We start from the raw sequence: 21,628 nt of genomic DNA on the forward strand, positions 1-21,628 counted from the left end.
ACCCGGCACACGTGGCGCGGGCTCTGATGTGTGCGCTGGGGCACGGGGCTCCCACAGGGACTTAAAGAGCCTGCTGGGCAGGGGGGCCGGGCGCTCCAGGCCCTTGTGTGTCGCCAGGCCACGGGGAAAGCACCCCCCCCCCCCCCCCCCCCCCCACGCGGGCCTGTCCTTCACAGAGGTTTGGCCAACCTCTTCTGAAAAGCCTCCCTAGGTCGCCCGCCCGCCCACTCCAGCCCCAAGGGTACCGGGACCCCCAACCCGAACCCTTCCCCCCTCGCCCGCCCGCTCCAGCCCCAAGGGTACCAGGACCCCCAACCCTCCCCCCCTCGCCCGCCCGCCCACTCCAGCCCCAACGGTACCGGGACTCCCAACCCGAACCCTCCCCCCTCGCCCGCCCGCTCCAGCCCCAACGGTACCGGGACTCCCAACCCGAACCCTCCCCCCCTCGCCCGCCCGCTCCAGCCCCAAGGGTACCGGGACCCCCAACCTGAACCCTCCCCCCCTCGCCCGCCCGCTCCAGCCCCAAGGGTACCAGGACCCCCAACCCTGCCCCCCTCGCCTGCCCGCCCGCTCCAGCCCCAAGGGTACCGGGACCCCCAACCCGAACCCTCCCCCCCTCGCCCGCCCGCTCCAGCCCCAAGGGTACCAGGACCCCCAACCCTCCCTCCCTCGCCTGCCCGCCCGCTCCAGTCCCAAGGGTACCGGGACCCCCAACCCGAACCCTCCCTCCCTCGCCCGCCCGCTCCAGCCCCAAGGGTACCGGGACCCCCAACCCTCCCCCCCTCGCCTGCCCGCCCGCTCCAGTCCTAAGGGTACCGGGACCCCAACCCTCCCCCCCTCGCCCGCCCGCTCCAGCCCCAAGGGTACCGGGACCCCCAACCCGAACCCTCCCTCCCCGCCCGCTCCAGTCCCAAGGGTACCGGGACCCCCACCCCGAAACCTCCCTCCCTCACCCGTCTGCTCGGACTGGGCGTAGGTGTCTGGGCCAATCCACATGCGGGTGAGTCAGTGGGAATCACAGCCCAGCGCAGGGGGACACCGGGTCCAGAGCAGACCCCCCCAGTCACACCCAGGACACCCCCTACACACCCATTTTCCAGCCACCACAGCAAGCTGGGGCCCCTTCCTTGAAGCCGCAGGTTGGAACAGCTGACACCAGGGGGCCCGTCCTGTCCCTTCTGCCCGCTATGGCCAAAGGGCTCCGGGGACAGGGCAGCGCGGACGGGAGGCGCGGGCCGTTCGCTGGTTCCTGACGCGGGGCGTTGATTTAACGTTGGCTCTCCCGTGCGCCGGGGGGGGGGGGCAATTCAGTGCGTCTCTCCCCGGGGGGATCAGGGCCGCTGGAGGGGGGGCAGCCCCCCGTTTGAGAAACGCTGCCCTGAACAAAGAGCAGATCTAAGCAGAGGGAGGCAAAGCAGCTGCTCCCCAAGGCAGAGGTCCCTTGGGCCTGAGCGCAGGGACCGGACGGGCAGGTCTCTCCAGTGCTACAGCTCAGTGACTCTCTGGTCCGCCTGTTTTCAGAATGACTCAGTCCCGACTGTCCCGTTCCGCCCTGCAGCCCCCGCCCCAGGCAAACTGGCTCCCCCCAGGACGGCCTGGCAACCCAGCGAGACTGCACAGTCACAAGCCTCCCGCCCCCTCCCTCCCCACGGGAGTAAAACCTCAGCCCCGAGCAGCGGCTGGCTCAGTGCCAGGCCTGCCTGGTATTAATCACTGGCACCAGGCCTGCCGCGATCTCGCAGCGGCTGGGAACCCCGTGAGAACCCTGAACGGCTCCATGGAAACTCTGGCTGCTGAAAGGTTACGCTGAAATGTCACCAGCCTTTTCCACCGCTGCGGCTCGTGTTGAGCAAAGCACGCACCCCGCGAGCGCCGCAGCCTCTGCACGGGCGGGCAATCCCCCGTCCCAGCACCCGTCCCCGAGACCCAGGCAGGCACCAGCTTCTGGACTGAGACCCGGCAGCTGTTACCGCCCACAATGGAGCAGCAAGGGAAACACCAGATGGGCTTGGGCAGAGCACTGGAATGAGCCGGGCCTCAGTTTCCCTCACTGCAAACTAGAAATACTGTGGACGTAGCTCGTAGGTCACAGGCTGACGGGATGAATTCTTTAGCATTTGCAAAGTGCTCTGAGAGCCTCACGCGGGCAAAGCCGGCCACTCACCTCGCTCTCCCTGCACCAGACCGTACAGGCAGAGCCTCTTGCTCGGCTCCTCGCTCGCTCCCACCCTCGAACAGGTCTCTCGCTCGGCCTGCCACAGCGCAACAGAGGCTGCTGAGTTTAATCAGCGCTGAGCAGTCCCAAAGGCCTGGCGCTCACACCACTGACGCCGCGGCCTTGCATCCGCTATGCCCTCCCGCCGCAGCAGGAACAGAATCGTGGGAGCAGGCGCGAGCGGTGCCCTACCACATTCCCGCGGGAGAATCCTCCGGCTGGGGCTCTGTAGGGCCGGAGCTGGCGCGTTGGCTCTGCCCTTCGCTCTGCCTCGCTCCCAGCGCGGGGTCTGCACGTCTCTGCGGGGACGTGAGCCGCCAGCTCGGTGCGTCTCTCCTCCAGCCACGTCCTGCCTCGCGGTGAGGTCCCTGCCCTGGCAGCGCGGGCCGGGGAAACGGGATCCGGTGGGGAATAAGGAGTGTCCATGGCCTAGCCGGGGAATAGGGGGCTCTGGGTTTCCTAAGGAGAAATGAGCCCATCAGCCATGCTGCTCTCCCCAGCTGGCACAGGGGACAGGCCTCAGGCAGCATAGGCTGGTGGCTAGGGCCCTGCCAGGGGACTGGGTTCTCCCCGACCTGCTGTATGGCCTTGAAGGAATCCGGCCTGCTGGTCTAGTCCATGTAGGGCCATGGGCCGGCGGCCGTCCTAGCAAGAGAAAGCCTGAGCCCGCGCCCGCTAGCAAAGCCAGACCATGCTGGACGCCGCAGTCAGGCCCTGCCACAGAGACGGCACCGGCTCGCTGTCTGGCACAGGGACTGGCAGAGAACCGCCAGCATCACTAAAACCAGGCCCCCCCAACGGGCGCTCGGCCCTGGGTATCTTGGAACCACATTCCAGAGGACTAGCAAAGGCACAGCCCGACCTACTGCTCTCAGGCAACACCGTAAACACGCTCCTGGCGATGGTGCAGCACGTAGCAGCCCTGAGCCAGACAAGGGCAGGAGACAGGTGAGCGACTGGGGACGCTGGGTGTGAACTGCAGGTACAGGGTGTCGGGTGGGTAGGTACCCACCACAGGCGCATGGTGCCTGCCTCACCTGTGTCACTGTATGAGAGAGAAATCACCCGGGGGCACCTTTCTCCAGCTGAGGGTGCTGTTCACAGGCGCCGGCTTCCCTCCAACCACCCTCCTTAGGGTAAGACAGTTATTGAGGGTGACGGCAACACACAAACCAGGTTCTGAAAACAAGCGGCTCCCCTCCCCCAGAGGGACCCCCCCGTATGCCTAGCGGATTCCTCACACGTTTGCTGGCTTGGTACAGAAGACAGAGCATGAGAGGCGTGTCCAGAATAAATTAACGTTTACGACGCTTACGACACATTCCGAGTGTCCAGCCTCACCTCAGACACACACACGAGAGGGCGTCACCCGCTCCGCTGGTCTCTCCACTGCAGCCGGAGGAGAAAGGCGATTTGGTCAGGTCCCAGGGGGCACTCAGAGCCGGGCCCCTGGTGTGGCTTTGTGTGGGTTTCACACACCTTATGTTCTCCTTGTGCGTCAGGCTGAGATGGACCCACAATCTCACAGTCAAAGCCACGAGCCTCTGCTGGACTCCACTGGGCCTGAACCAAAACCCACAGCTAAGCCTGGCCAGGTCTGAGCACCCACGCGAGGGGCGGCTGTCCAGGGGCGGGAGCTTTGGTCTGGGCCCGGTTCCAGAGTCCGAGCTCTCTGGTTGCGCGCACATCGCGGCAGAGTCACACCACACGGGAATCCAGAGTCAGCCCCTCCGCACGCGAAGGCTCCCTGGCGCTCCTGTCTTCCTCCCAGCGCCAGCGCCCGGAGCGACAGGGCAAGCACGCCTGGGCGTGGCTCGTAGCTAGAGGAAGCGGTGACCTTCAGGGGCTCTGGTCTTTCTTCGCTGCCCTGCAGTCTCACGGAGCTCAGAGGAACATCAGCCCAGCCTGCAGGCCACGCCCTGCTCTTGGGGAGGTGGCCAAGGCTGCTTCTTGTGCCTGCGGGAGGCGGCGAAAGACCCCGGGATTCCGACACTGGAGAAGAGCACCTGGAATAACCCAGCAGGTGCAGCGGGATCCCAGTCTCAGAGCAGGCCTGGTCGCCCCCATCGCTCGGACAGGCCTCTCTGGCCAGGCCTGCCTGCGGAGACAGAGGCTCGGGAAACACCCGTGAGCCCGCAAGGAGCAGAGCCGTCAAAGCAGCACTGTAGCGCCCCTCCCCTGCGTCTCCATCCTTCATCTGTCCTGCTGATGCCAACAGGGCGCCAGAGCTCCCCGAGCCAGCAAACTCCAGCTGGCCCGTGGCACTGGAAGAGGCCAGGCCCTCACAGTAGCCTGGACCAAACCCATTGGCACAGTAGCCTTCCTCCTCCCCAGCCTGGCAGCCTCCTGAAAGGAGCTGGCTTTGGAGTCTTTCTTGCTCCACTGGGGAGTTACCCCTGGCGGCAAGTCCAGCCACCGAGCTCAGCGTGACGAGCGCGCCCTCGAGGTCCTGGGCAGGAGCCTTGGTGCGGAGGTTCCCATCCAGCTCGTCACACCGAATAGCCTGCCACAGAGGAACCGCACGTCAGAGCCGGGCTGCGGAGTGGAGGGGAAAGCCAGCCCATCCACTGGCCAGCGCATCCGGCCACCCAGGGCCCCATGCTCTGGGCAGCCCGTGAGGCCCCGGGGACTAGCAGAGGCCTGGCGCCAGCAGCAGGGATCAGGCCCACCCCTGCGCTCCCTGGGTGGGAAACAGAGCAACCCGCCCCTGGCCCCAGCTCCGATGCCTGGGAACGTCATCGGGTGACCCCTGGCGCCTGTGCCCGCTTCTCCGCTCCCCACGCCCGCCGCAGCCGGGTCTCCTCCGAGCCGAGAAGCCCCCGTCCTACGAGTCCCTGCTGCTGCAGGAGCTGGTCCACACCCGCCGCATCCCCCCTTCTCCGACTCCAGACCTGCGCGCGGGATTCACGGTGCGGCTGCCCCCGGAACTGGCCAGGGACACTCACATTCGCTCTGACCCTCCAGCCCTTCCCCAGGGTGCCTCGCATCCCGGGAGCTTGCTGGGCGGCCGCTGCACACCGAGCAGCCGTTTTCAGAGCCCGCCCAGGGCGACTCCGAGACCACCAAGCTCATTTTGTAGGCCTAGCGGGGTTCTGGCTCCCCGGGGACATTACTCTGCACTGCTCTCCAGCCTGAGCGGCGCCAGAGAGGTCTCATGCGCCTCGCCGCATGCCGGGCTGCAGCCTCTTACGAACGCTGAGCCGAGCGAAGTGCTGTGCGGCTGTGACCGCTTCCTGCACGCTTCCCCGCTCGCCTGTTCCCAAGCTGCCTCCAGGGCCCCCGGGTCCTGCATCCGCCCCCCGATACACCCCCATCAACGCACCCCCGCACAGCCTCAGCCCTGGCACGGGACTGGCCACGGTGCTGGAGCCAGGAGCGGCTGCTGCTCACTCACCAGTGACTTGGGGAAGGGCATTTGGGAGATGCTTGGGTACGTGTAGAGCTTGAGGACGTACAGGCCAGCGGTGCTCAGCAGAAGCAGCACCAGGACGATGGCCAGAGCCATGACAAGGCCCCAGAGGGAATCTGAAAAGAATTAACAACAGTTCTAGAGGGGTGGGGGAACCCGATCACCTGACTGCTGCACGGACGCCGGCGTGTGCTGCGCCCGCCAGTCACAGCCAAGGAGGCCGCGGCGTGCTCAGCGCCTGACCTGCACTGGTGCCCCAGGCGCTGCCCTTGCTGTGCCCACAGAGGGGCCAGAGATCTCCTAGCAGAGGAAGGGGAATGCTCTCCCCTTGGTATTCGAACCCTGGACTTGCCCCGGGCTCTCTGAGCAGACAGAGCAGGGGGCGCCGCCCACCCCATCTCCAGCGAGGGCCTCCAGTCACTGAGCCATAGGCACGTCCTGCTCCTGGGGCCGGCAGAGTCCATGTGGCTCTCCTTTGCCCAGGCTGCTGGAACAGGCTCACAGCTGGGGGAGGTTCCAGGGCACAGCTGTGGCTACCTCCTTGTCCCGCTCGGGGGCTCCCCTCACAAACTCCTTAGCAAACCCCCCGGAGCAATGACCGTGCCCACGGAGCTCTGTGCAGTCTCCCAAGTCAGCCGCACAGGCTACGAGTCCCCTCCTCTTACAGAGATGCAGCCGTGTCAGTCTGCTCTGGCTGAACCAAAAGGCAGGACTAGGCAGCACTTTAAAGACTAACAAGATGGTTTATTAGATGATGAACTTTCATGGGCCAGACCCACTTCCTCAGATCAAATAGTGGAAGAAAATTGGCACGACAATATATATCAAAGGATACAATCAAAAAAAGAGAACACATATAAAAAGGACAAATCAAATTTCAGAACAGAGGGGGGATGGGGGGGAGGTTAATGTCTGTGAGCTAATGATATTAGAGGTGATAATTGGGGAAGCTACCTTTGTAACGGGGAAGGTAATTAGCATCTTTGTTGAGGCCCAGTTGTAAAGTGTCAAATTTAAGCATGAATAACAGTTCAGAGGTTTCTATTTAAAGTCTTGTGTTAAAATGTCTGTGAAGCAGGATGCAGGTAGTTAAGTCGTTGAGACAATGCCCTTTCTGGTTGAAATAGCAAGAAACTGTTTTTTCTTTGTGAAACTGTCTGATATCTGTTTTGTGGGCATTGATCCTTTGGAAAAGTGTCTGAGGCGTTTGTCCAATGTACATAGCAGACGGACACTGTAGGCACGTGATAACATAGATTATATTTCTGGATGCGCGGGAATATGTGTTCTTGATCTTATAACTGAATTGGTTAGGTCCAATGATCGTGTCAGCAGAGTAAATATGTGGACAAAGTTGGCAACGGGGTTTGTTGCAAGGGAAGGTACCAGGGTGGGTATTAGTGTGGTATGTCCTGTGGTTGTTGGTAAGAATCATCCTGAGGTTAGGTGGTTGTCTATAGGAGACTATGGGTCTGACTCCCAGAGCCTCTCAGAGGGTAGTATCCTGTTCCAGTATAGGCTGTAGTTTGATAATGTGTTGGAGGGGTTTAAGTTGGGGGCTGTAGGTGATGACAAGTGGTGTTCTATTGTTGGTTTTCTTGGGTCTGTCTTGTAGTAGATGGTTTCTAGGTATTCGTCTGGCTCTTTCAATTTGCTTTTTTATTTCTCTGGGTGGGTAATTGAGGTTTATAAATGCTTGGTAGAGATCCTGAAGTTTCTGGTCTCTGTCAATGGGATTAGAGCAGATGTCAGCATTGCATTACATTACAGCTACCATTACAAAGATAGCTTCCCCAATTATCACCTCTAATATCATCTAATATATGGTTGTGCCAATTTTCTTCCACAATTTGATCTGAGGAAGTGGGTCTGGCCCACGAAAGCTCATCACCTAATAAACCATCTTGTTAGTCTTTAAAGTGCTGCCCAGTCTTCTCCTCTTACAGACTCTGCTCTGTGGCTGGGAGGCAACGCTCGCTCCGTCCCCGCACTGAAGCCCGGGATCTGAGCAGGGAGCATGGCAGCGGCACTGCCCTGTTGGGCCGTACCTGCCGGACGGTCCGGAGTCTCAATACATCGCGCAGCCGCCTTGCTCGCCTCTCTGCTCACGCGGGCTGTGACGCAGTAACTGGTGCTGGCTTTCAAGGACTCAAAGGTGTGTGATGTGATCTTGCCCACGGGCTCCAGGGACACCTTCGGCGAGAGGGAGACCGTGCCTGAGACCCCCGCCTACCACTTGCGGCCCCGCTCCCTGGCTCCTCCTGGGACAGCCTGCAGCGGAGGGCGGCGGCCAGGAGCGAAGGGAAGCACGGCCGTGTGTCTTAGCCAGGCGCACACTAACGCATGCCCTTGCAACCTGGCAAGGAGTCCTGCATGCTCAGGACGCAACGCAAGCACTTCCAACGTCACTTCGACCCCGGCAGCCTTCTCATCACGCCCGGAGCACCAGGAAATAGAAGCGTCTGCGCCTCAGTCTCCCATTCTCTGCTTTCTCCGCCACATCCCCCTCCACAACTCGCCTCTGACTGAGGCACCCTGCTCCATCGGGCCCCCCCCCCGCCCAGCACTCTGCCTTTCTCCAGACTTCCCTCCAGCGCAGGTCGTCTTAGAGCAGGACTCAGGCAGCTCTAATCACCTCTCAGAAGTACTCTGCAAACCTATTCCCTAGCTCAGCCTGCAGTTCTGTTCCTGAAGTCTTCCCCCTTTACACCCGTCATCTACTGGGGTCGGACACATTCCTCTCTGCCCTGCACCGCCAAGAGATCCAACCGGTCTCCTGGTTAGGGATGGATCCTCCAGTCTGGAAAAAGAAGAAACCACCCCCATCCTCAAGCCTTCTTAGGATCCAGCTCTAGAAACAACCTCGATCCCCATCTCCAAACTGCTGGACCCAGAAGCAGAGGTGCCAAACCACCAGCAGGAAGGGTGGAAGCTGGGACCAGAAGCTGAAGGCCCAGAAAGCCTGATCTCATCAAATTTCCAACCCAATTTTGCTGAGTCAGGAAGATCAAACAAGCAACCAAACTGACATTTTCTACCCAAACCAGCCCCTTGTGAAAGTCACCCAGCCTCAGGCCGCACAGACGTGTGGAACTGCCTCTGCCTCCCGACAGGCTGTGCACGTAGCTTACGCTGTTGATGGGAACACCTTCTTCGGAAAGGCTGAGCCGGTACATCCAGTTGGGTAGCACTTTCTGGACTGACTTGTAAGTGCCATTTCTCCTGCGATAAGGGGTGAGTGGCATGGAGAGATTTACCGTCAGATTCTCATTCGCCAATGTCAGAGTCAGGTTAGGGGGACCCAGAATCGCTGTGAAATCAAAAGAGGAAAGGCACAATTGTCAGGCGCCTTGTTCCCTTGGAACCAATCACCTTCTTTTTCGAGATTCCGGTCTGAGTTTGGTAACTTCATCCTCTCTCCTGGGGGCGGAGGGCAGCTCCATCGGGTGCTGACAAACCCAACTCAACTATTCAGCTGGCTCCCTCTCATTAGCACCTGTTCCCTGCTAACCTGTCCTGTGCTTCTCGCACTGCAGTCATCTCAGGCCTGCTTAACACTGCAAGGGGCATGTCTCCACTCTGCAGAGAGAGGGCTCTGTCCGCGCAGCCGGGGCTGACAGTCAGCTTGTCAAAATCCGTCCACCCCGAGGAGGGGCTTTGCGGCTGGCAGGAGAGCGCGCCTGCCGACAGAGCAGCGGTCACAGCTGCGCTTGCCGCTTCACGGTGAAACAAGAAGTCCCCCTGGGATCACACTTTGGTTCACCTGAAGCCCAGTGGAGGACTCCAGACAGCGTGCACTAACCTGCAATGACAGCAGCCCCCGGCCAGCCCTTCCCAGGCGGAGATGCCCTGTCCTCGGTCAATCAGACTGAAGGCACAGCTTTCCGCGCACACCAGCCGCGTGCACAGGGTGCGTGTGCTCAGCCACATGGACGGCGAGAGCGGCCGCTGCAGCGCGCCCTACCGTGCGGCAGCTTCTGCTAATGCCAGCTGATGGGCATGTCCCTGGGGCAGGAAACGGGCACTCGGAAGCTCCTGGAGAGACTGGAAGCCCAGGACGTGTCTAATGCTAGGACGCAGCTGTGGTCCGGAGAGGCCCCTGGCTTGGCAGCGCCATCACCCCTCCCTCTCCAAGTCACACACATTCCCTATTTGCGCAGGGCTTGTGCCCAGGGTTTCGTTCTGATATTACTGTGGAGCTGAGGTGCTCTGTCCTGGGGCCGACCTCACGGTGCTAGGCGCTGTACGTGACGGAAGGCTGCTCTGGGCCCCAACAGGTTACCATCTAAGTCAGCCTGGGCGTTGCAGGAAGACTGGCCGCCTCCCCGCGAGTGCACTGGACACAGCAGAGATACTGTAGGCTGCCGATCCGCTTCAGCTAGATGCCCAGGGCATCACCCTCCATTGCTGGGATTCCTGCGCCCTTTCTGTGACGCCAAATTCCAAGTGGAGAGGCCTCTCCCTCCCCAGGTAGCTGTCTAGGGAATGCAGGGCCACATCTCCACGCACACGGCCCTGGCCCCTCACTCTGCACGTCCCCAGGGACCCTCCGGGAGGCCCTGCCAGACTGATTTGCAATCCCTGTCTTGCCACCGCGCTGCGCCCCAGCAGGACCATCTCCCTGCCTCCGCCAGCCATGGCGGCACCAACACGCTGGCACAGCTGACCACCAGCGTCCACGGCAACAGGCCTGGCCGCAGCACGACCACAGCTGGGCTTTGCTACCGCCCGGCAACATCACTCCGGTGGCAATCCCAGACCCTCCTCCCTCGGCACAAAGGTCCAGAGGACGGATTCCGGCCGAGGCCTCGGCCGCCAAGAGCTGTCAGCAGGGCAGGCTAGTACCCGGCAGCGCCGGTCCCAGGAGATCAGTGCAGCAGGGGATTAGGGAATCTCTCTTATGGGACCGACGTCTGCTGGCGAGAGAGACCAGCTTGTTGCTCCCAGAGCGCCTCTTCTTCAGGGCTGAGCACGGCCCTTCGGAGCGCGAAACACTCGTCCCTCCAACAGCGGCTGGCCGGAGACAGGGTGTCCCCTCCCCTGGGAAGCAGCTGGGGCCTGCCTGGCTCATCCAGGCCGCTGCTTTCCAGTGGGGGTGGGGTTGGCATCGGCCCCATTCTCTCTGTCTGGGGCTATGCTGGCAGCTGGCTCCCTGCACTGCCGCTGCCCAGCAGCCACTCCTCACGTCCGTCTGTCCAGCTGCTGCCTCTGGTCCGCCCCGTCCGGCGCGCAGGAGAGGCACCTCGCCTTTCCAGAGCACCTGTCCCTGCCTTCGCCAGCCAGCTTCTTCCCCCACGGCCGCTGGCTCAGAGGGGTCTCTCACGCCCCACCAGCAACCTGTGAGCCCGGACTCTCTCCTCCTCCTCCCACCCCCGCCCTCGCCTCCGTCTTCCACCTTCCCTGGGCAGCACCCAGCAGGCTGGCCCCCGGCCCCGCAGAGGATCCTCTGTCACCGTGGAGCCTGGGCCTGTCTGCTGCTTCAGAGGGAGGTGAGACCAGGATCAGCCCAACGCAGCCGTGCCGCATGGGGACAATTCCTTCCCTGCCCCTGCAGGCAGCCAGCGTCAGCGCAGAGCCAGGCACTGGCAACGTGCTGCGCGAAACTCGGCACCCGGCTCTGCGTGGCCCAGGCGCGAGCAGGTCCGGCGGTTCCCAGGCCAGGTGTGACTGTGACCATCCAGCCTGCAGAGGCCTGAGACCTTCTCCAGAACTTGGGGGTCAGCCCCTGGCCTGTTCAGAACGCGGCAGCCTGACCCGCCGTCATTCCCAGCACGGTGCCCGTCATTCCATAGCCCCTCCCGCCAGACTCCGGCCCGCCCGCCTCGGTCCTTACTGTCTCGGTACGGCAGCAGCTCGTTGGACACGGCCCAGTCGGACACGCGGGCTCCATCCGTGGCTCTCACCCTGGCCCAGTACATGTTGTGCATGTCTTCGAAGTACAGCCTGCAAGTGGGCGCCGCCCCGGGGCCGTCCCGCCAGCAGGGGTCCACTTTGGTCCAGTCAGAAGAGCTGCGTGCGGAAGCAGCCAGTGATGCAACAGGGAGCCCGCGGCACCCGCCCCGCACCTCCTCCCCCACCCTGGCCAGGAGGAAAGACCTTGCTGGGGTGAGCCAGGCGGGAATCCTGTGGCCAAGACCGATGCTCTGCCCCCCGCCCCCCTGAATTCAAAGGCAGCCCTCGCTTGCTGCTCAGTCCCTCCCCTGCGGGCGCAGGCAGGAGGTGACTTGGGCAAAGGGCTCCAGACAAACAGGCCGTTCGGAGCCCTGCCGCGACCGACAGACTGGACACAAAGCGGCCACCCAGCTTCTGCCCAAAGCGTTTGACTCAGGACAGAGAACGGCTGCCAGCGGAGCCCCCCTGGGCTATGGGAGACCGGGGCTTAATGCTCCTTCTCCACCTCAGGCGATGGGACTTGATCCTGGGGCTCCAGGACAACGCCCCAACATGGGGGTCAGCTGGGGCAAGCCCCGCCCACCCACACCATCATTAGCTTTTGGAGGATGGACTTGAACATGGGGCCAGCCCAGACGCAAACCCTGCCTGTAAGATGGGCACCAGCATCACCCCCTGCTCCGCCGCCAGAGGGTGAATCCAGCCCGTGACAAGGGTTGAAAAACCCCATTTGGGGTCCAATGACCTGTATTTCATTGGACCCAAAACCATGTTCTTTCAATTTGTAGAAGAGTCTTGCAGTCCCGGGTTGGGTTTAGATTTCACTGAATTCTTTAACTTTCTCATTTTAATTCTTTTAACTGATTCTGATTTTTCAAATCGGCCATAGAACCTAAAAATCCATCCCCCTCAGCCCTGGGTAGAAGAGGGAAGCCAGGTGGCCATGAGGAAGGCAGGACTGCAGAGCGCAGAGACGCCCCCGAATACACAGAAGGTCAGTCAGCTCACAGCTATGACATACCGCTGGCGACTTTCAACCTCGTATCGGGTGCCATTGCCCGAGCTGGCACCGGGCTCCCATGCCAAGAGAGTGTGGAAATTCTCCGATGTTAGCATCACATTCTGTGGCGGAGACAGCATGCCTGGAAAGGAAATCAGAGGGAAGCGGATCGGCCTCCTTGCAATGAAGGGAACAGAGTGCTGCTTTCCTATTGTGACGTAGTGGGGGTACCGGGCTGGTTTCTATGCTGCTGGCTCTGGGGTAACCCCCCCCTCCTCCCAGCTGCCGTGGGTACCACGACCCAGCAAAACAGGATGAGTCACTATGCAAAGGGACCTCTCAACCGGTATGGCCAGACACCCCCCCATGGAGAGGAACAAAGGAAGGGGGAATGCTGCCCTGGCTGGGGGGCAGGGCTGGAAGAGTGTTAGTTAGTTGCTGGCTGTCTGGGAGCATGGAGGAGACAGCCTAGGGAAAGGGGCTGGAGTTTAGGGGCCCAGTCTCCCCCATCTCAAGGGGGCCTGAGGCATCCTAGCCCAGCTCTGTGACCAGATTACATCTGTGCTGTGCTGTATCCTGGAGAGGCAATAAACTTCCTCTATTCCACCGGCTGGTGCAGTCTGTTTGTGCCATTTCGGGGTGCAGGAGACGGGGGACCCCCAACGCGCCGTCACACCTATCGCTCAGCTGCCAGCGATGCAGGACGCCAAAGTACATCTCAGCGTCAGCTGGGATCGCTGCAGCACACGGATTTCTCCTCCACCACGCTCAGCCTTTGTTCTGCTGCCTCACACCCCTGCAATCTTTGGTTTGAGCAAGCTACAGTCTGCCCTGCCCAAGCACCCACCGCGAGATCAGACAAACCTGCAGGCCCGGTTTAGCCTAGTGCAGTGTCCCTGTCCCAGGCCTGCGTGGCTGGCCGCCACGGATGAACTAGAAGTGCATGGGTGGGGGGAGCTAGTGCAGTCTGCCTAGCGCAAGAGCAGTCTGAAAAAGCGCTAGGTGTTTTGTGTTTTAAAACATCTACGTGAAAACCTGCATTGGAATTCTTCATTGCTTCCAGAAACATGAAAGCTGCAAACCAAAACCAAAAAGTTCACAGACTCAGGGAGATTTGGGCTGGAAGTGACCTCAGGAGCCCAACTGGTCCAAATCCAGCTCAAAGCAGGACCAACCCCAATTACATCAGCCCAGCCAGGACTTAAAACCTCCAGCACTGGCGATTCCACCCCCGCCCTAGGGAGCCCATCCCAGCGCTTCCCCACCCGCCTAGGGAAGGAGCTTTTCCTGTTATCTAACCTGCAGCCCATTGCCCCTTGTTCTGCCCCCACTGAGACCAGCCTCTTTGGAACCCCCCGTCCGGAAGCTGAAGGCTGCTCTCAAATCCCCCCTCCCTCTTCTCTCCTGCAGCCTAAATATTCCCAGTTCCTGCAGCCTCTCTTCATAAGACACGTGCTCCAGGCCCCTCATTGTTTTCTTATCTTATGAACTCTCTCCAGCATGGCCACAGCCTTTCCATAGTGGGGGGCCCAGAACTGGACACAATACTCCAGGTGTGGCCTCGCCAGAGCCGAATAAAGGGGAATCATCACTTCTCTGGGTCTGCTGGCAATGCTCCTCCTAATGCACCTGAATATGCCACTAGCCTTCTTGGCTACAAGGGCGCCCTGTTGAGTCACATCCAGCTTCTCATCCACTGTAACCCCCAGGTCCTTGTCTGCAGAACTGCTGCTTAGCCAGTCGGTCCCCAGCCTGTACCAATGCTTGGGATTCTTCCCTCCCAAGGGCAGGACTCTGCACTTGTCCTTGTTGAACCTCATCAGATTTCTTTTGGCCCAAACCTCTAATCTGTCTAGGTCACTCTGGACCCTATCCCTGCCCTCCGGCGTATCTACCTCTACCTCAGCTTAGTGTCAGCCGCAAACTTGCTGAGGGTGCAATCCATCCCCTCGGCCAGGGCATTACTGAAGGATGCTGAATAAAACCGGCCTCTGAGGCACTCCACTGATAGTGGCTGCCAGATGTAAGTTTTCTTTTTTGTTATTATTAATTTCCTTTCTCTTTCTCTACCACTGGAAAAAAGTGGAAAAATAGAAGAGAAAGGAAAGTAAAATCCCCCACATGGAAAAATTGATTTTTTAAATTTGGTTTGTGACCAATAAACCTGCAAAAATTTAACCAATTAAAAATGTCAATCCAAAGGAAAACGTGAGTTGGTCAAAAAAGTTATTTTGCATATGAAAAAACTCAGCTTTAATAAGACAATTGTCATCTCTGTCTGGAGGTGGGAAAAGATGTCACTGCGCACACATCATGCATGCTGCACAGCCTGTAGCCTGGACAGTCCATGTGTGCACAGAGGACTCTCATTACAGTTTCTTCTTTCTGCTTCCCACGCGGTGCTTGATTATATTTTCAAACTGCCCCTCGTTGGGCTCCTTGCCCGGTCAGCCGCCTGCTTTTGCTGAAGCGTTTTTTCCTACTAACGTGCCCATCGTTCCTGTTCCAAGGCTCTGAGTTAGGCAGAGTTGCCCGGGTTGTCTCGGGGGTGCTGGCAAGGCAGGCGGTCAGAAATCTTGTCTTTTGCTCGTAACGGAGCCTGCCCTTTACAAAGCCACCGGCCACCAAGCCTTTGCATGGAGGAGAGCGCGCCTGCGGGGCCGAGACTGAACCCGTGCCCAGGCCTAGCACGGCGAACCCTTCCGCAGCCAGCGCCACCCTCTCTCTGCTTGCCAGGCCGCAGGCCCTGGGGAGCTTACCCGGCAGGAGGGGCTGATGGAAGAGGAGCAGAAACACTCTCAGTGCGCCGCGCATGATGCCGCGCTGCTCCCCACGCAGTCACTCCCATCGGCGCCCGCGTCCTGCTCGCGCGCCCCGGAGCCAGGCGCCTGCAGGGAGAAAGGCGCAACCCGCGCTGGTTACTTGCGCTACATGCAAATAGCTGAGAGGCTGCAAACCCCGTCGGGTGAGGCGCAGCCGGCTGGGGAAGGCATGCCCAGGTCACGTGACTGCCTCTGTGGCTGCAGGCACAGGGCGCTTGCCAACCAACACCCCCCGTCTCCATGGAGAGGAAGCGACCGCAGGTGAGTGACTCACGTGGCTTGTCCTGGGCCATGAGTCACACATGCCGGTCTGCAGCCAGCGCCCCTGCTGCGCCACGCCGGGCAGGCTGGCCTACTTGCCACAGGCCCGGCGTGGCGGGGGGGGACCGGCCACATTCCAGCCCCACCCCCGTGATCCACACCACGGAGCCGTCTCCTGGCTGCTAGAGCCGCCCGCCGGCCACAGGGCGCACCCTAGGGCAGGGCCGAGGCTGCGGCACAGTGACTCGCGGAATCGTGGAGCTGGACGGGACCCGAGAGATCGAGTCCAGCCGGTGGAACAACGAGCTTTGCCGGTGGCCCTGAACTTCTTGGGCAGCCAGCCTGAGGAGCAGCAGCCATTAGCTGTAAGGCCTGGCGCCTCACCCTCACCTTCCATCTAGGCTGTACGACGCTAGCGTGAGCGTCACAGCCGGCTGTGCGAAGGGTCTGTCCTACTGGCCCCCACTGGCACCAGATAAGAAACACATGGGGGGGGGGGTAAAGAAAACGGAGTTAACAGCATTTCGTCTGGCAAGAAACTGTTTGCCAATGGTTGTGGGTGTGGAATCCGCAGTCTAGGCTTATCGTCCTCAGTTCCCATTGTCTGTCTGTGGGAGCTGGCTGGCTGGTAACTGTTTGTCTGCTGCATAATTAATTTTGCTAGGTGTAAATCTACTAAGGTGGTGGGTCTGATTGGTTAGGTAATTCTGTTACAGTACATTAGGGTTGGTTAGTAAAATTATACTAAAATAATTGGTTACGATATAGCTAAGCAGGACTCAAGTTTCGCTATATAAACTGGGGTCCTAGAAGAAGAAAAGAGGGAAGAAGGAAAAGGGGGAAAGCAAGAAGAGGAAAGGGAAGGAAAGAAAGAAAGAAAAGAAGAGCAAGAAGGGGGAAGACCTGGAAGAACTCCCCTCCAAGACACAGCCTGATACCCGAGCTGCTGAGACTTCTCTGCACGGTTGTGATGTAACAGCCAGACCCAGAGAGACTGACGGTGCCTGGCCAACGGGGGAAGTCTGCCTGCCTGTATCAGGACTGGTGAGCATGAGGCTGTGCGCTTCGCATGTGTATTCTGCTTGCTTGGGAATTGTCAATCAATAGAGGATCAGGACATTACTGTGTGAGGCTCTTTCAGTGGCTAAAGATCCTGCAAAACCGGCAGGGAGTTGTGCCCTGAGCCCTAGGAATTGGGTAAAGGTGTGTGTAGGAAGTTGTTACCTGCAGCACCTTGCCCTGGAGTGGTTGACAAGGGAGCTGCACAGGCGAGCCAAAGTGCTGTCAACAACCCAGGGAACTACAGACCAGTCAGCCTTATCCCAGTCCCTGGAAAAATCATGGAGGGGTCCTCAAGGAATCCATTCTGAAGCACTTGGAAGAGTGGAAAGTGATCAGGAATAGTCAACATGGATTCACCAAGGGCAAGTCGTGCCTGACCAACCTGATTAGCTTCTATGAGGAGATAACTGGCTCTGTCAACATGGGGAAGTCGATATGGATGTGATATCTCTTGGCTTTAGCAAAGCTTGATACAGTCTCCCACAATATTCCTGCCAGCAAGTTAAGGGAATATGGATTGGATAAATAGACTGTAAGGTGGATAGAAAGCTGGCTAGACTGTCGGGCCCAGTGGGGAGTGATCAACGGCTCCATGTCAGGTTGGCGGTCGGTTTCTAGTGGTGTGCCCCGAGGATCGTTTCTAGGGCTGGTTTTGTTCAACATTTTTATGAATGACCTGGCTGAGGGGATGGATTGCACCCTCAGCAAGTTTGCAGATGACACTAAGCTGGGGGAGAGGTAGATACGCTGGAGGGCAGGGATAGGGACCAGAGTGACTTAGACAAATTGAAGGATTGGGCCACAAGAAATCTGATGAGGTTCAACAAGGACAAGTGTAAAGTCCTGCCCTCGGGAGGGAAGAATCCCAAGTATTGTTACAGGCTGGGGACTGACTGGCTAAGCAGCAGTTCTGCAGACAAGGATCTGGGGATTACAGTGGATGAGAAGCTGGATATGAGCCAACAGGGCGCCCTTGTAGCCAAGAAGGCTAATGGCATATTAGGGTGCATTAGGAGGAGCATTGCCAGCAGACCCAGAGATGCCCGGTAGGGCAGGGGACTTTGCACACTCCCCTGCCCCTCGCCCTGATTGGCCTCCTCCCACCACCAGGGGCCTGGGCGCCTGGGGAGAACTTCTGGGGCAGGCTAATGGTATTGACAGTTCATTTCCCAACAGGGCGTTAGTGGTGGGCTTCAGGGAAACGTTTGGGGCGGCCTGCGCGGCAGCATGGGCGGGGCCGCTCGTTTCACGCGTGCAGCCGTGCGGCAACGTGCGTAGAGGGGCTGAGACCCACTGAGCCACGCTGCAAGCCCTGCGTAGAATGGAAACACTTCAAGCTGCCCCGCCCGGCCCACGTGTGCCCAGGCGCTTGGAGAAGGAAAGCAGCTCTGTCCAAGCAAGCCCTGGGTCCTCGACTCCGTCCCCTCACCTACCTGAGGGCAGCCGCTCCTCCGGCTCATGGGTCTCTCCCAAGCCAGCAGCCCCCACCTGGGCTCCGAGCAGCCTTGCTCCCCGCTCCCTGCCTGACTGGCAGTTCATGTCCTTTTCCTGGTTTCATCTCTTCCTTGTTGGTGGCAGGGCTGAGCTGCTGGAGCCGAATTCCAGCCGCATCGCTGGCTCCCTCGCCTGGGAGAGCAGTGCCCTCCGCAGGCAGCGAGGAGGCACAGCCCAGCCCTCGCTCCTGGATCTGTCAAACCAAGGGCTGCCCTCTCCCATTGCCAAGTGACACCTCTGGCTAGCGCTGTCAGGCCTGGCAAGCAGGGCCAGCCCGCGAGGAGCCTCCAGCACAGCACGCGCTGTGTATTAGCCTCTCGCGCATCTGCCTCTCGGGGGGCCCTTTGGAGACCCAGCCGCCTGCCAAGGTTGAAGGCCCCGTTTAGCCGATTAAACGCGCCCGCTTGACAAACCAGCCTTTCAGCCAGGCCAGCGAAGTGTTTACAGGATCTTACCAAAAAGCTCCCCACTGGCTTTGGCCTTAGTTTGCTGCAGTGCCGCTGCCCTGCTCCACTCCAGCCGCCTGGAGGTATCTCTGTCCAGTCCCAGCTCTGCAGCCGGGCTGTGGAGGGGGGCAGGGGCACCCAGCAGGTGAGACACACACAGCACTGCCCAAGCGACGTGCGTAGTTCTGCACTCTGCCCACTGGCTGGCCTGTCCTCTTCAGGGAGGAGGGATCATCTGCACCCACATCTCACCCAGACAAGGCCTGGGAAAGCTTCCTAGGCCCTCCCCCCTCTCTAAAGGGAGGGCATCGTTTGGCCGACCACCACCAGACACCACTGTGAACACCAGGATACCCTCATCCCTGCCCTTAGCGAAGCATTCAGCTTTCCCAGGAACATGGACGGACTCGGATCGGTCAGAATCCTTGCAGGAACATCAGCCATACAAAGCTTGATCGCTGGACCTGGTCACTGCAGGCCAGCAGCCTCCTGAGTTTGCACCCACTTTGCCAATTGCACATGGGAGAATGTGCACGATTGCTTTGGGGTCCTTTGTGTATCCCTGGCCCTCCTACAATAAGCACGCGGGTTTCAAATGTCACCTTGAAAACATGTCATGAAAACTTCCCAACCCACACAGCTCCTGGTTTTCCCATAGAAGTCAGTACAAACCGTTTCACTGGCCTCGAGCAGAATTGTGCAGAGGTACCACAATAGCTGCCTTGCCTGGGGGTTTCTCCGAGATCACTAATCAGTAGCGTGATTTTTCCACAATGCTTGGAACAAGCAAAACCCAGGAAGTTTCTGCTATGACACTCGATGCCCCAGAGCAATGTCCTGGCACCCTTGGATTCACCACTGCCATGTAATGATGATAGTTTTGTGCAAAGTAAGCCTGGTGAGTATCAGTCTAAAAGTCTTGATGAGCTAAACCGTAACTGCGCATTGGGCTGATGTGTTAACGCCGTATGGCCATATCTACACAGCAACATTATTTCAAAACAATTGAGTCCGCCCCTACACAGCAGGCAGTTATTTCAACATCATGTCAAAATACTGTCAAGCCAGAGGACTTCTTCCTCCGACTCCTGTAACCCTCACTGTACAGGGAGTAAGGGAAGCTGGGGAAGGGCACTCTCTCTCCAAGTGAGTGATGTGTAGACAGCACCCAAACGCAAAAGAAGCTATTTCAAAATGAGCTACACAACGGACGTCGCTCAATTTGTACAGCTTATTTCGAGTTAAGTCCTGCGGTGTGGATGTGTCTTATGAGGCTATGAATACGTTAGTACAGATGGTGTGAAGTTAGCACGAGAACCACGGGTCACCAAATGAAATTAACAGGTAGCAGGTTTAACACAAACCAAATAAAGTATTTCTTCATGCAGCTCGCCTTCAACCTGTGGAACTCCCTGCCAGAGGATACTGTGAAGACTAGGGCTTTAACAGGGCTAGATAAATTCATGAAGGACAGGCTGTTAGCCAGGATGGGCAGGGAGGGTGTTCCTGGCTTCTGTCAGAAGCTGGGAATGGGTGACAGAGGAGGGATCACTTGATGATTTCCTGTTCTGTTCCTTCCCTCTGGAACACCTGGATACTAGGCTAGATGGACCTTTGGCTTGACACAATGTGGCTGTTCTTGTGTTGGAAACACCCACGACAGGGTAACCGTCACATACCAGAAGCAAGACTTTCTAATATTCTGTTAAAAACAGGAGACCCCCATCAGGGAGAGCTGGCTGAGTTGAGTTTGTTTTTTCACAACTTACCAATATAACCGACGAAATGCACAGAAATGCAGCCAACTCCGGTGCAGTGGTGAAAACTCTACTCCACAGACTGACAGTAAAAAACCAAACCAAACCACGGACCGCTCTCCCGCAGCAGCATAGCGGTCTGCGCTGGAATTGGGATAAGCCAGCTCTCATCAGGAGTGCGCATGCACCAGGGGATTTTTCACACCCACAACTAGAGATGGCTTCAATTTACATCTCCTCTGAAATCCTGCACCCGGCACTATGCCGGGAGCAGCTCGGGGGAAGAGCACCCTCAGCGTTCCTCGGAGCCTCCTGTGCCAGTGTGACGTAGTGGGGGTACCTGGCTGGTTTCTATGCTGCTGGCTCTGGGGGAACCCCCACTGGCTGCCGTGGGTACCACGACCCAGCAAAACAGGATGAGTCACTATGCAAACCAGTGGCCAGACACCCCCCATGGAGAGGAACAAAGGAAGGTGGAATGCTGCCTTGGCTGGGGGGCAGGGCTGGAAGTTAGGGAGTTGGTTGCTGGCTGTCGGAGGGCATGGAGGAGAGCCTAGGAGAAGGGGCTGGAGTTTAGGGGCCCAGTCTCCCCCATCTCAAGGGGGCCTGAGGCATCCTAGCCCAGTTCCTGTGACCAGATTACATCTGTGCTGCGCTGTGCTGGAGGAGCAATAAACCACCCTCAATTCCACTGGCTGGTGCAGTCTGTTTGTGCCATTTCGGGGTGCAGGAGACGGGGAACCCCCAACGCGCCGTCACACTGGTGTCAGAAGTGGGATGCACTGCACCCCGTGGATGGAGCTTCCAGCGGCAAGCGACAAGGCGCAGTAGAAGCAAGAGCCCTGGAGCCAGGCATGCTGGAGACAGAGCGAAGCGGTTCCTGGGAATCGTGGGGCGCTGCAGCACTAGACTGGTGAGTCTGCACCGAGGGGCCCAGCGGGCAGATGGCCTACGCCCGACTCTTGAAGGCAGAGTGGAGAACCGGCGGGGCACCGGCTGCGCCAAGTGCGGATGGGCCCCAGGGTCCCAGGACTGCCAGACGCTTGGAGAGGCTCGTGGTGGCCCAACTGAAGGACATGGGTGACATAGACGGGTTCCTCAGTGCCTTTGAGAGGGCTTGTGGACTGCAACGGGTCCCCCCAGCTGACTGGCTGCAGGAGCTCATCCCCGCACTGAACCAGGAGGCGGCCGGAGTGCTCAGTCAGCTGGAGGACCTACAGCCAGGGGATTACAACCGAGTCAAGGAGGCCCTGCTGCACAAGTTCGGGCT

General features: G+C 59.3%; 1 protein-coding gene across 1 annotated transcript; it reads right to left on the reverse strand.

Annotated features, from left to right (window-relative positions):
• Positions 1 to 933: 933 nt before the first annotated feature.
• On the reverse strand, positions 934 to 20,673 carry LOC102453029 (interferon upsilon receptor 1-like). The gene is made up of 8 exons (XM_075941260.2): positions 18,095 to 20,673; positions 15,276 to 15,404; positions 12,538 to 12,658; positions 11,458 to 11,633; positions 8,756 to 8,934; positions 7,673 to 7,817; positions 5,610 to 5,740; positions 934 to 4,718 (listed from the first exon to the last, which is right to left on the reverse strand). The coding sequence occupies exons 2-8, from the start codon at positions 15,328 to 15,330 to the stop codon at positions 3,744 to 3,746; spliced, it is 1,782 nt and encodes a 593-aa protein (XP_075797375.2). The 5' UTR covers positions 15,331 to 15,404; positions 18,095 to 20,673; the 3' UTR covers positions 934 to 3,743.
• Positions 20,674 to 21,628: the final 955 nt, after the last annotated feature.

The sequence above is a fragment of the Pelodiscus sinensis genome, chromosome 13 (genome assembly GCF_052426305.1).
Source record: "Pelodiscus sinensis isolate ZL-2025 chromosome 13, ASM5242630v1, whole genome shotgun sequence".
Classification (NCBI taxonomy): Eukaryota; Metazoa; Chordata; order Testudines; family Trionychidae; genus Pelodiscus; species Pelodiscus sinensis.

What these genes read in the sequence shown, in the direction of transcription:
- LOC102453029 (XM_075941260.2), bottom strand. Translation starts at nt 15,330, where the DNA reads ATGCGCGGCGCACTGAGAGTGTTTCTGCTCCTCTTCCATCAGCCCCTC. An exon ending in GCTGCTGCCGTACCGAGACA is followed by an intron (nt 8,935 to 11,457) that starts GTAAGGACCGAG and finishes TTGATTTCACAG; the next exon opens with CGATTCTGGGTCCCCCTAAC. An exon ending in GACTCCGGACCGTCCGGCAG is followed by an intron (nt 5,741 to 7,672) that starts GTACGGCCCAAC and finishes AATTCTTTTCAG; the next exon opens with ATTCCCTCTGGGGCCTTGTC.